Here is a 13,648-nt window from a genome sequence, read left to right on the forward strand (position 1 = left end):
GGGGAGGCAGACACATAAAATACACCGTCTGCTACAGGGAGATAAGGGCTCTACTGGGACGACCAGGGGAGTAGGTGTGCAAAGGAGAAGGCTTCAGAAGAGATAACAGTGAGGTGAATTTTGCTGGAAGAATAGGATCTTCCAGGTGGGCAAGGAAGGGGGAAGGGTATGGCCAAGGCCTGGAGGTGTGAAAACGTGTGTTATCTTTGCAGAACTAGTCGGTCTGAGCGCTGCCTGGGAATGGGCCTTGGAACCCAAATCCAGTCCCTGTTCTGGGTCAGGGCCCAGCATCCTCAGGTGGTGTTTCAGTCATCTCAGGATGGGGTGGGGGACACCTGTGGTGGTCTCCTCCACCCTCCCACCCACTCCCTCCGATGCCCATTTTTCTACTTCGGGCAGCCTGGCCAAGAGCCAGGATGTTTATACCCGTACGAGCTGAGTCTGCAGAATTAAATCCCAGACTTCTCCAAAAAAGAAGCCAGGGTGTCAGCTGGCAACTTCCTGAAAGTCTGAGATCAGAGGAAACAGTGACCTAGAGAGGGGAGGAGGAGGACACCAACGGATCCTGGGCCCCAGCTGAGGGGTTTCTAGAACACTTGGCTTCTAACCCAGAGAGCTCAACCCTTTATTTGGGCATAATTTAAATCCCATGAGATTTATTTGTTTCAAATAGCAATTCGGTGGTTTTTGGTAAATTTACACAGTTGTGCAACCATCACCACTCAGAACATCTCCTGCCAAAAGATCTCTTGTTCGTTTGCAGTCAACCCCTCTTTCCACGCCCCAGTCCCAGGTAACCACTAATCTGCTTTCTGCCTCCATAGATTTGACTTTTTCTGGACCTTTCATATAAATGGAATCATACAGGGACTTCCCTGGTGGTCCAGTGGTTGGGACTCCGCGCTTCCACTGCAGGCAACCCGGGTTCCCTGGTCAGGGAACTAAGATCCCGCATCCCGCATAGCCGTGCGGCACGGCAAAAAAAAAAAATCATACAAACTGTAGCCTTTACGTCTTGGTTCTTTCACTTTGCAGAATATTTTTGAGGTTCATCCAGGTTTTAGCATTTATCAGTAGCTCATTCTTTTTTATTTCTGAACAGTATTCCCTTGTACAGCTAGACCACATTTTGTTTATCTGTTCACCAGCTGATGGACATTTGGATTGTTTCCACTTTTTGGCTACTACGAATTGTGCTTCTGTGAACATTCATGTACAGGTGTTGTGTGAACACATGTTTGCCTTTCTGTGGAGTGAACGCCTAGAAGTGGAATTGTTGTATATATAGTACATTTATGTTTAACTTTCTAAGAAACTGCCAAATGTTTTCCAAAGCAGCTGCACCATTTTATATCCCTAGCAGCAAAGTATGAGGGTTCTGATTTCTCCATGTCCTCGCCAATACTTATCATTGTCAGTCTTTTATATTATATCATGCTGAGGAACTATTTTTTAAAATTTATTATTACTATTATTTTTTCTTTTGGCCACGCCACGTGGCTTGCGGGATCTTAGTTCCCCGACCAGGGATCGAACCCGTGTCCCCTGCAGTGGAAGCGAGGAGTCCTAACCACTGACCGCCAGGGAAGTCCCTGCTGAGGAACTTCTTGAAAACACCCACGGGGACTTCCCTGGTGGCGCTGTGGTTAAGGATCCACCTGCCAGTGTAGGGGACACGGGTTCGAGCCCTGCTCCGGGAAGATCCCACATGCCGCGGAGCAACTAAGCCCGTGTGCCACAACTACCGAGCCCGTGTGCCACAACTACTGAAGCCCGCACGCCTAGAGCCCGTGAGCCGCAACAAGAGAAGCCACCGCAATGAGAAGCCCACACGCTGCAATGAAGGGTAGCCCCCGCTAGCCGCAACTAAAGAAAGCCCACGCAGCAACAAAGGCCCAATGCAGCCATAAATAAATAAATTAATTTAAAACAAAATCCACCTCTTTAATAAAAAACAAAAACAAAAAAACACCCATGGATGCCCTGGCTCCATCCCAGACCAGTTAAATCAGAATCTTGTGGGTTGGGGCCCAGGCATATGTATTCAAAACATAACAAAACGAAGCAGAAACCTCCCTACTTGAAAAGCTACTAATGTGCAGATGGGTTGAGAACCAGTGATCTAATTTTCGGCCTGAAGTTCTGTCCGACTTCACCGAGAGGGAGCTCAAGCTGGCCAGAGGCCTCTCCCACACCAAGAAATATAGGGGTTTGGGGATGAGAAATAAGAAACCTCTCAAGAAGGCACATGCAGTCCCAGAGCAGATGGGTTGTTGGAATGTGAGGTGAAGGGGCCTGGGAGTGGGTTGGGTCCAGGGGTCCTGATTTCTGCGCAGCCAGATGAGATCCTAATGGGTCACCTCCCACGACTTTAGGGATTGTTCAGGCCTCTCAAGAGATTAGGAAACTATGACATTTCTGGCAGCAGACCAGCTCCAGATAACCCCGGGGGAATACAAGAAGGTTGGTGTTGCCAGCAGGAAGCACGGGGAGCTTAGAGGCTCAGGGGGGAATTAGGCCAGGGCCACACAGTCGGTGACAAAATCTCCTCCTTTTGGAGGGTCTGCAGATGATAATAACCTCCCACTTTCCAGGTACCAGACCCTGGGCACTAGGGACACAGCTATGAATAAGTGTCAGGCTCCTACCCCCATGGAGCTGACAGTGTCCTGGAAGAAACAGACAATAAAGAGTTAAACAGAAGGACAGGTAATGATGGGGAGGGGGCCTCTCAGTGGGGGTGGCATTTGAGTAGAGATCTGAGTCAGCGAAGGAAGCTAGTCATGCAAAGGTCTGTGTGCAGAGACGTTTCTGGTAGAGGGAAGAGTTTGTGGAAAGCTTGAGACTGAGTGGGTTTGGTGTGTTCCAAACAGTGGTAGAAGGTGGAGTTGGAGAGGAAGGTAGGCAAGAGCTAGATCACCTAGGGTTTTTGGGGGGTCATGGCCAGAGTCCGAGTTTTATTTTGCATGCGATGGGGAGCGAATGGAGGAGGGGTTTGAGCAGGGTAGTAACACGCTACAGATTTCTACTTTTTAAATAATTAATTAATTAATAATTTGTTGGCTGCATTGGGTCTTCGTCGCTGTGCACGGCTTTCTTTAGTTGCAGCGAGCAGGGGCTACTCTTCGCTCCAGTGCATGAGCTTCTCATCGCGGTGGCTTCTCTTGTTGTGGAGCACCGGCTCTAGGCACGCGGGCTCAGTAGTTGTGGCTCGCGGGCTCTAGAGCGCAGGCTCAGTAGTCGTGGCGCACGGGCTTAGTTGCTCTGCGGCATGTGGGATCTTCCTGGACCAGGGCTCGAACCCGTGTCCCCAGCATTGGCAAGCGGATTCTTAACGACTAAGCCACCAGGGAAGCCCCGACTTCTACTTTTTAAAGATCACTTTGGTTGGTGCAGGGAAACTAGACCTATAGGAGCAATAGTGAGGTAGGGAGATGAGGCGAGTGTTCCAGAGAAAACAGGAAAACAGCTTGGACTGGTGTTGGTGCAAATGGAGAGATGTGTGTAGATGCGGGACACCTTTTGATGTTAGAGACCCCAGCATTTGCTGACATGGGGTAGGAGGGGGAAAAAAGGAGGCAAGGATGACGCCTGGTTTTTTTTGTTTTTTGTTTTGGCTGCGCCCTGACCAGGGATAGAACCCAGGCTCCTGGCAGTGGAAGTGTGGAATCCTAACCACTGTACCGCCAGGGAATTCTCAATGCCTACATTTTTGACTTGAGCATCGTGGTGAAGGATGGTGTCATGACCTGAGATGGAGAACACTGGGAGAGGAGGAGAATTAGGACAAGAGGTGGGGATGCTACAATAGAGATCTAGCTCGGTGGAAGAGGAGGGAGGCTGGGGGGTAGGGGGGACTGCAATGTCCTCATGATTCAAAGCTGGGGAGTTGGCCATCCTTGTTACATCAAAGCCTGTGCATGTTGGGCCCCTGAGACTGTAGTATTAGAACATCTCAGAAAAATTCAAGGTGCTGTAATGTTCAGGATGCTTCTTGCAACCTTTAGGAAGCCCCTGCAAAAACAGAGACCAGCTTAGGCCAAAGAGGTGGCCCATCCTTATTACGAAAAGCAAAAGTCACCACATCTTTTTGTCCCCTCCCTTCAGGTACTTTGAAATTTTATTACTGGCTTATGAACTCCAAACATCTAGATAGCACTGCTGTGGATCCTCCACCCTGTCCTCAAATCGCTGAGAGGGTGGGAAGCCCAGGCCGAGTGACTAATGCGAGCAAGGCCCGGAGGCTTAGAGGACCGTGGAGAGAGAGGCCCCCAGGAGTCAGAGTCAGTTCACAGGCTGCAAGAAGCATAGAAACTGGAAAGGAAGGTACAGCATGAAGAAAACAAAGAAGAAATCAGAGAGAATGAGTGAGCTGCCCGAGGTCAACAGCAGAGCTGAGCTGGAAAGGTACTGGGGACGGGGTGCAAAGGACCCAGGAGCTGGGGAAGGAGCACCCCACAAGAAGCGTTAGAATTCTTGAGTTTCAAACCTGGAAGGGCCTTCGAGGCCCAAATGGCCGGCTCCTTCCCTCGAAAAAGCAGGAAATGGGAAAGAAAAGGAGAAACCAAAAGACCAGGTCTCCAAGTTTTAGAAGTCACAGAAAAGAAGTCAACGGCTCCACCCTGGCTGAACCCAGAAAGCCCTGGTCCATCATTTCTCTGTCCATTTGGTAAATGTCTGGTTTCCATGGGGGCAGTTCTGTCCAGCTGTGTTCTGGAAACAGGTGGCTTGCAGAGACGTTATCAGGGTCTCCTGATCTGACATCTGCTCCCCTCCCCCAATGCACCCCTCCCCTCATTCCACTTGGGCCCCCATCACATGTTCCCAGGCACACCCACGCTGAGCAGGGCGCGCGCACAGGCTGCAGGGCTCGTGGGCTCAGGCAGAGTGAGAGGGAGGGGCATCATTTCCTGAGGGGTAGCTTGGGTGGGCCTTGGGGGTGGGGAAACGGTCAGAAGGGGAGATGGGCTGACGCAGCTTCTCCAAGCCATGCAAAGGTCCAAAGAAAACACAGCTGGAGACAGGGAGAGGCAGCGGGGAGCTGGGCTACCCGAGTGTTGACTTCTTGGGTAGAAATCCAACTTGGTAACCTGTGGTCAGTAGAGCCTGTGTTTATTTACTGGGACCAGTTACTTCCTCCTGCTGTACCTCGGTATCTCAATCTGCAAAACAGGGACAATACTAGCTACCTCGAGGGATGGCTGTGAGGATTAAATGGGGTCATTCAAAAAGAAAGACGATAGCCTGAAGTGGTGAAGAGCGTGGGCTCTGGAGCTAGACTGACTTGAGCTAATGACTTCACCTCTCTGGACTTCAGTTTCCACATCTGTAAAGTGGGGATGATGAGACACCTATTTTGCAGGATGTTTTGAGGTTTCAGTGAGTTCCTACTTGCAAAGCACTTTTTGTTTGTTAAACAACTGCTTGATACTAATAACCAGAGACATTTATTGAGCCCTTTGGTGTGCCAAGTACTAGATTCAGCACTTTATACTTTATGACATTAAAATCTCACTGCCACCCAGGGAGGGAGGCAGGTATTAGATCATCCCATTACATAGGTGGAAACTGAGGCTCATAGAGAGACTTACTTTTTAATTTATTCTAGAACAGGGATAGGCAAACTATACTCTTCCTTATAGTATTGTTTATGGCTTCTTTCATGCTACAGTAGTGGAGTGGAGCTGTGACAGGGATTAAAGGGCCTGCAAAGCCTAAAATACGTACTATCTCACCCTTTACGGGAAAAGCTTGCTGACCTCTGCTTTAGAAAATGGCAGAAGCCGGATTTGAACCAGGTCTGCCTGGATCCAAAGTACTTAACAGCTTTGCTATTCTGGTTTTTCGCACTATCACTGTGCTGGGTGCAAAATAAAGGCTAGAAAATCATTTCTTTCCTGTCACTTTGAGGGCTGAGAAGGCTTCTCTTATCTTCTCATATCCAGGAGTGAAAGTGGAAAGGGATTTGGGGATTCTGATCGCTCCATCTTTCAGGCCAAGCGGTGAGGACTCAGGGAAGGCTGCCAAAACTCCGCGTGGGGCTGCACGTCTGACAGCGTCACTCTGAAGTGTGAGGTCGGGGGCACAAATTGTGGGAGAGAGGGGAAATCCGTGTGACAGAGAGGGGCAGGCTGAGTAGGCAAGTTCCTGAAATCAAGGTCAGAGACTGTACCTTCTCCTCTGCCAGCCCAGGTCAAGGCTATGTTTAGAGTCAGTCTGACTGAGACTCACAGAGGCGGGAGATGGTAAAGAATCCCGGGGTGGTGTAGGTATCGCCTGCTCCCCGGGGATACTCAAGGGCTCCAAAACCAGTTCAGTTACTCAGCAAATATATACTCAGTACCCGATCTGTACCAGGCACTGTTTTAGCACTGAAATAAGTGGTGAACAAGATCCCAGCTCTCACGGAGACGGACAATAAATCAATATTAAATAGGAATAAGATCTATAAAGAAAATAAACCAGGCTGATGTGACTGAGAGTTAACTCCTAGGTAGGCAGGGAAGGCCTCTCTGAAGAAGGGCCATTGGAGCCGAGACCAAAATGACAAGGAGCCAAGCCATGAGCAGATCAGAGGGAACAGCAACTACAAAGGAACTGAGCGAAGAATTTCACTTGCATGTTCAAGGAACCAAAACGTCGGTGTGGCTGGAGCAAAGGACAAAGACGAGAGCGGGGCTTCCCTGGTGGCGCGGTGGTTGAGAGTCCACCTGCCGATGCAGGGGACGCGGGTTCGTGCCCCGGTCCGGGAGGATCCCGCATGCCGCGGAGCGGCTGGGCCCGTGAGCCATGGCCGCTGGGCCTGCGCGTCCGGAGCCTGTGCTCCGCAACGGGAGAGGCCACTACAGTGAGAGGCCCGCGTACCGCAAATAAATACATAAATAAATAAAATAAAATATGAGGGTGGTGGGAAAGGAGACAGGGAAAGGTCCTTTCATGTGTCCAGAGATCAGGGCATGGAGGCAGTCTATTCCAAGTGTGGTGGAAAGCCACCGAATGATGGCTAATGATGCTAATAGTTGTAGTGACTTTTTGAGCCCTTAATAAATGCCAGGTGCTTACTAAGCCCTTTACATGCATTAACTCATTTAATCTTCACAAGCAACCCTAAGAAGGAGGTACTTTGATTGTCCTCATTTTATAGCTGAGGAAACAAAGGCCCAGGGAGGTTAAACCACTGGCCCAGTGTCACACTGCTACATTTAAAGTTCACTGGGGCTGCTCTGGGGATAGTGAATTACAGGGGCCCGGACCCTGTAAGAGATAACAAGGATAAAAAGACAGCTTGCATTCCAGTTAAGAAAACGAGAGGAAAGAAAAACTAACATTCACCAGGTTTTCTGCTTCAGCCAGACTCCGGGGAAGAGTGAGGGTTACTAGAGTTCAAAGGCGTATAGGCACTTCCTCTTCTGGACATCCTTGGCACTTTCTCCGTTCCCCTCCTACACCCTTTCTGCCTTGTTTGCTTGTGATCTGTGCTCCTAATCACAATAGCTAGCTACCATTTATTGGTTAATGGCGTTAATCGTGTGCCGTTATCATGCCCGGCACAGGCACTATGCCTGTTTAATTTATTCTTGCAATAATCTAATAGTATCCATTTTAGGATGTGGAAATTGAGGCTTACAGCTGCTAAAGTAAGGGGTCCAAGATCATACATTTAAGAATTGACAGCCTAGGATTTGAACCCTTCGAACACAGTCGAAGCACTTAACTACTGGGCTGTAAACACTCACTTCCGACCTCCCACCCTGCCATGAACAGTCTCTGGGCTCCCCAGTAGTAGCAAAGGATTGTCTTTACCTCTAGTTTCCTGCTAAAGAGGGTTCATAATAATGCCAACCTCACAGGTTGTTAAGAAGATTAAACGGGGCTTCCCTGGTGGTGCAGTGGTTAAGAATCCGCCTGCCAGTGCAGGGGACGCGGGTTTGAGCCCTGGCCCGGGAAGACCCCACGCGCCGCAGAGCAACTAAGCCCATGCGCCACAACTACTGAGCCTGCGTGCCACAACTACTGAAGCCCGCGCGCCTAGAGCCCGTGCTCTGCAACAAGAGAAGCCATGACAATGAGAAGTCCGTGCACCGCAACCAAAAGTAGCCCCCGCTCGCCGCAACTAGAGAAAGCCCGTGCACAGCAACAAAGGACCCAACACAGCCAAAAATAAACACAAACAAACAAACAAAAAATAAATAAAAGAAGATTAAACAAGTTAATCTAGATCTGGGGTGACCAACCATCCTGGTTTCCCTGGGACTGAGGGGGCTCCCTGGAAGGGAGACTTTCTGTTTCAAAATCTGGGAAAGTTCTGGGCAAATTAGGAGGAATTGGTCATCATGCCTGGATTCGTGCTTTGTGCTAAATACATGTTCAACAGACATTAATCATCGTTTCTCCTTTCCGCTTTCATGCATTTGATAACAAAAAGGTAGCAAGCACCCACTCTGTGCCTGTCCTAGGAGCTGGGAACACCGATAGGCAGTACACGTGCAGAGAACCTAGCTCCAAAGTCTCACCAAAAATCCACAGTCCCTGGGGAAATGCCAAACCTCTCTCCAGGTGATTCCAGCCGCTTGTGTGCTGTCTTCCTGGGCTGGCAGTATTTGGATGAACCCCAGTGGGAGAGGTCCCTGGGCCCTTAAGGTCCGCAGGCAGTGACACAGAGACAGTGGGCGTGGGGTGGCCGTGGGGCTTCCCATAGTGAAACCTGGCAAGGAGAGGTACTGAGATGATTCTGGGTGGAAGGGAAGGAAAAAAACGTGCCTTGGGCATTGACTCTGTGGCTTGCCCCGGGCCTAAGAGGTAGTTCGTACTGTCACACACATTTTGCTGGATGAGGAAACTGAGGCTCAGGAACCCAAGTGAAGTGACTTGTCCAGGATCATGCAGGAGGGGATGGGTAACCGGAATTTGAACCAAGGCCCCAGCAAAGCAGGGATTACTGGGGTTGGGCGGGCTGACTTCTGCACTTCCCTCCCTCCTGCCGGGCTTGGGTCCCCCACTTGTCTTGACAACGGCCAGGCTTGTCACGGGGCTCCGTACAGCCCTCTCCACCCTCCCGGCTGCCAGCGTCCCGCCCCATTCCCTCCCAACCCCCGAGGGAGGAGGGGAGAGTGGGAGAGAGGAGGGGGGTCGGGGAGGCCCGTCTTTATAAAGGCGGCTGGAACAGCGCTGCCCGCCAGACCCCGCCGCCTGGATCCCCTGCTTTGCCCGCCGCCCCACGTGACCGCGCCGACCACCAGCTCCACCTTTGAGTGAGTTGGGGCGCGTCCCCATCCACCCCCAGACCCTCGCCCGGCCGCGTGGTCTACTGAACCCGGGGTGGGGAAGAGAGCCCCTGAAGGAGGGCGCTGAAATGGGGGGCACCAGGCAGAAGCCCGACGACAGGTATTTAGGACCTGGAGGAGCCGGGAGACCCGGGAGCCGGAGGTCTGGCCGGCAGCTTTCTCCCTTTGCTCCTCCGGCTCGGGGCCTAGGAGACCGCAAGCCACCCCCGAGGAATGCGCGTGCAGCCGTTCCCATGGTAACGTGAAAGCCGCGCCCGCCCGCCGCAGAGGAAGAGGGAGGTTGTTGTGGGGTGGGGGGGGCTTGGTCCCCGGGAGGTCCAAACTCGTCATGCGGTGGTTGCAAAAGCGAGCCGAGGAGGTCCCCTTCCTCTCCCCCGTGCCCCAAATCCTCTGGGAGCTAGAGCGCACGTCGTCGCATGAGCCTCAGTTTCCGCGTCTGTCAAATGGAGGCAATGTTATTGGTTCCAAGTTCCCCGAAGAGCTATCTCAAGCTTAACGATCCCGGCCAGCCCCCTCTTTTGGTTGGCCATCTGAGGAGTGGGCTTTAGAGGCCCGGATGACTCCCGCGATCCCACCCCACCCCCAGGCCCGCTCGCCATGGCCCTCTTCGGGGCCCTGTTTCTAGCGCTGCTGGCAGGCGCTCAGGCCGAGATCCCCGGCTGCAAGATCCGCATCACCTCCACGGCGCTTGAGCTAGGTAAGACGTGGGGGCGGGCCGGGGCGGCTGTGGGTGGAGTCGCACCGGCAGTGGGTGCAGGAGCTAAGGGTCTCACTGCTGCTTCAGTGAAGCAGGAGGGTTTGCGCTTTCTGGAGCAAGAGCTGGAGACCATCACCATTCCGGACCTGCGGGGCCGAGAGGGCCAGTTCTACTACAACATCTCTGAGTGAGTGGGGGCCGAGGGGGCGGGGTCTTAGGAAATACCAACGGCGTCTCGAAGACAGGGCGGCTGAGTGTAATGTGGGCGTGGCCAAATCGAGGAGGCTGGACTTAAGACACTCAATGAGGCCCGAAAAGATAAAACGCCTAGACTGCCTACAGAGGCGGGACCAAGGAGGTGGGCGTGGCCTAAAAATGTAGTAGGGACCGAGAAAAGTGAAGCCTAACCTGTGGAACTGAGGCTGGCCAAAGAGCTCCAGAGAGGCGGAGTCAAGAAAATTGCCAATGGATGAGAGTGGGATGTAGGGCACCCGGGTGGAGCTAATGGGAGAGGTCAGAGGAACCAGAGATAAAGGCCTGTGGTTTAGGATAGTGGGGACAGGGTCTAGCAATCCCAGGGTGGGGAAGGGAAGGAAGTGCAACAAGACTTCTGAGAGAGGGGGTAAAGCTCACTTTTAACACCTGGGTCATGAGGAGTTAGTCTCTGACCCACCCAAGTCCAAGTTTTCGCCACCCAAGCACAGGTTGGGTACGTGAGGGGCAATGGAAGAATTCATTCTACCCACGCCAGCTTCCCCGGGCCTGGACTGGAAGAGGAGGGAATGAATTTGCTGTGGTTGGGTGGGGTCCCCTTTTCTTGGTCCTGAATCTGACCCTGAGGTCTCCTCCCACAGGGTGAAGGTCATGGAGCTGCAGCTGACATCCTCTGAGCTCCATTTCCAGCCAGAGCAGGAGCTGATGCTACAGATCAACAATGGCTCCTTGGGGCTGCGCTTCCGGAGACAGCTCCTCTACTGGTTCTTGTGAGGACCTGGCACCCTCAGGGGAGTGGAGGGCGGATCAGGAGGACTGGGGGTGCTGTGGAGCTGTGGGCAATCCTTTAGCCTTTTTTTTTTTTTTTCCTGGCTGCGTTGGGTCTTCGTTGCTGCGCGCGGACTTTCTCTAGTTGCGGCGAGCGGGGGTGACTCTTTGTTGCGGTGCGCGGGCTTCTCATTGCGGTGGCTTCTCTTGTTGCGGAGCACGGGCTCTAGAGCGCAGGCTCAGTAGTTGTGGCGCACGGGCTTAGCTGCTCCACGGCATGTGGGACCGTCCCAGACCAGGGATCAAACCCGTGTCCCCTGCCTTGGCAGGCGGATTCTTGACCACTGCGCCACCAGGGAAGCCCCCCCTTAGCCTTTCTGAGCCTCAGTTTCCTCATCTGTACAATAGGGACAATCTTACCCAATTCATAGAATGTCTGGTATACTGTGCAGAAGTAAATAAAGTCTTATTAAGAGCAGTCATGATGTAGGGGGGCGAGGAGGAGGGCAGTGAAGACTTGGTTAAGCTCTAAGCCGGAGTGAACATTAACCCCCCCACCCCCGCCCCCACTGCAGCTACGATGGGGGATATATCAACGCCTCCGCCGAGGGTGTGTCCATCCACACCGCTCTGCAGCTCTCCCGGGATCCCACTGGCCGGATGAAAGTGTCCAACGTCTCCTGCCAGGCCTCTGTCTCCAGAATGCATGCAGCCTTTGGGGGAACCTTCAAGTAAGCCCCGTCCCCAACCCCAGTGCACGCCATTTGAGACCCAGAGCCCACCTGCCTAGTGCAACGCACAATGTGCAGGCTTGGGAGTCAGACTAACTGGGTCCAAATCTCAGCGCCACCACTTCCTGGCTGTGTGACCTTGGGCAAGTCGCTGAAGCTCTGTAAGATGGGGATGGTAATAGGACCTATTTTATGAGATGTGACTGTTTATCTTAATCTATATAAAAATATTTAGAACAGTACCTGACATATAGTATGGGCTAGCCACTTAGATAAGAACCATTGAGAGGACCAGTGTACACAGTGGTGTACTTGGTTGGGTGTGTACTTGCTTCTCAATAATTGGTAGCTCTTACTACTAATAACAAAATAATAACATAGTTCCAGGTCTGGGGCTGAGAAGGGGAATTTGTGCTTGTTCTGGGAGAGAGAAAATGGTGGATTTATCATCTGGTGTTGGTCAATTTGGTCAATTTTTTATTTATTCAACAAAGTGTATGCCAGGCCCTGAGGATTTAAAAAGGACCACAGAGCCTGACTGGAGGGACAAAACATTTGTCATTGGGGCCTTGAGAGAGGGACCAAGAAAGTACTCTGGGGAAGGGGGGGGGGTGGTTTCAGAGGAGGGTAATCCGGGAGGACTGCCTGGAAGAGGAAGCATCTGCACCCAGACGGGGAAATACAGGACAGGAGCATTGAGGGTGTAAGGGAGGACGTGAGTAAGCATATGGAGCTGAGGATGCTCAGAGGAGATTTGAGGAACTCTGGGTAGATTCATTTGGCTGGTGGGGGACAGGGTGGGAGAGGAGGTCTTGAGAATCAGCCTGGAGAAGGGGATTTGAGCCCAAGTCATGGAAAACCTCCATTAAAGAGGTGATAATTTAAGTCAAAGTAGGGGTATTCCCCCCACCCCCCACCATCTCTGGATGCTGTGATTTCTCCCAGACCTGGGTTGGGGGTGGGGCAGGGTCTGGATTCACCTGGCCTCTCCTCTCCTCACAGGAAGGTGTATGAATTCCTCTCCATGTTCATTACCTCAGGGATGCGCTTCCTCCTCAACCAGCAGGTGTGGGCAGTGGCAAGTGGGGGTCAGGCGGTGTTGGGGGACAGCGGGGGTGGGCGTGCCCTCTCTTTCGAAGACCTTGATTCTGGCCCCCACCTCCCAGATCTGCCCCGTGCTCTACCATGCAGGGACCGTGCTTCTCAACTCCCTGCTGGACACCGTGCCTGGTGAGTTGGTGCGGGTGGGAGAGCTCTGGGCCCAGCCTTGGAGCTGGAGTGGGGCTGGGGAGGAGGCTGGGTGCGTAGCTATCAGGTAGCACCTGAGTAGGCCCCTTCCAAACCCTGTGATGGAACAGCCCTGGGTTCAAATGTGGCCTCTGCCTTCCTGCGTGACCCAAGGTAAGTACTCACTTCTCTCACTTGATTTCCTTGCCTGGCTGAGGACCACTCCCCTGGGTTGCTGAGGGTTGACCGAGGGCATGGCTGTCAAGATCCTTAATATGTGCTTGTTGTTGGGGCCTCATTTGTGTTCATCACCGGGCACTTAATAGGAGCTCAATTAAAGTGAATTCTCTTTTCCTAAGCTATGAGATCACTATGCCCACATACAAGGGGCACGGGACAGGAAGAAGGCAGGGGAAACCAATGAGAGAAGGGAATCCCTTGCCTTCTTGTTTAGTGACTTGATGAAACCTATGTACTGATAGTAGGAGTACTAGTAACAACAACAACAATAACAACAATAATAATAGGGAGTTCCCTGGCGGTCGAGTGGTTAGGACTCAGCGCTTTCACTGCTGTGGCCCCAGGTTTCATCCCTGGTCGGGGAACTAAGATCCCGAAAGCCGCCCAGTGTGGTGAAAAAAAGAAAAAGAAAAAAAAAAAAAAAAAAAAAAAAAAACAAAAAAAAAAAAAATCAAAAAATCCCGACAAAAATAAAAACTAAAGGTGTT

The 13,648-nt window shown here is 52.0% G+C and overlaps 2 protein-coding genes across 24 annotated transcripts in view; one reads left to right on the plus strand and one right to left on the minus strand.

The window, feature by feature from the left end:
* CTSA (cathepsin A) overlaps positions 1–13,648 on the minus strand; it is a 33,942-nt gene that overhangs the window by 7,644 nt on the left and 12,650 nt on the right. For 2 of the 22 annotated variants that reach the window (XM_028483638.2, XM_028483645.2), the window contains exon 16: positions 8,547–8,704. The exons of 6 other annotated variants lie outside the window; for them this stretch is intronic. In XM_028483638.2, coding sequence (XP_028339439.1) covers positions 8,547–8,704 — 158 coding nt within the window. Of the gene's footprint in view, positions 1–3,349; positions 3,408–4,118; positions 4,315–4,895; positions 5,163–7,187; positions 7,255–8,513; positions 8,705–13,057; positions 13,526–13,648 lie in introns of those variants that run through there. 14 more of the 22 variants (XM_028483636.2, XM_028483642.2, XM_028483646.2 and 11 more) reach the window with 14 other exon arrangements.
* Positions 8,614–13,648, plus strand: part of PLTP (phospholipid transfer protein) — a 10,860-nt gene continuing 5,825 nt past the window's right edge. The window contains exons 1-7 of one of the 2 annotated variants that reach the window (XM_007115518.3): positions 8,614–9,251; positions 9,871–9,981; positions 10,069–10,168; positions 10,836–10,964; positions 11,538–11,693; positions 12,696–12,759; positions 12,860–12,923. In XM_007115518.3, the coding sequence (XP_007115580.1) occupies positions 9,882–9,981; positions 10,069–10,168; positions 10,836–10,964; positions 11,538–11,693; positions 12,696–12,759; positions 12,860–12,923 (613 nt within the window). In that variant the 5' untranslated portion in view covers positions 8,614–9,251; positions 9,871–9,881. Of the gene's footprint in view, positions 9,252–9,313; positions 10,169–10,835; positions 10,965–11,537; positions 11,694–12,695; positions 12,760–12,859; positions 12,924–13,648 lie in introns of those variants that run through there. The other variant, XM_028483655.2, reaches the window with a different exon arrangement.

Source organism: Physeter macrocephalus, unplaced genomic scaffold, assembly GCF_002837175.3.
Source record: "Physeter macrocephalus isolate SW-GA unplaced genomic scaffold, ASM283717v5 random_49, whole genome shotgun sequence".
NCBI lineage: Eukaryota > Metazoa > Chordata > Mammalia > Artiodactyla > Physeteridae > Physeter > Physeter macrocephalus.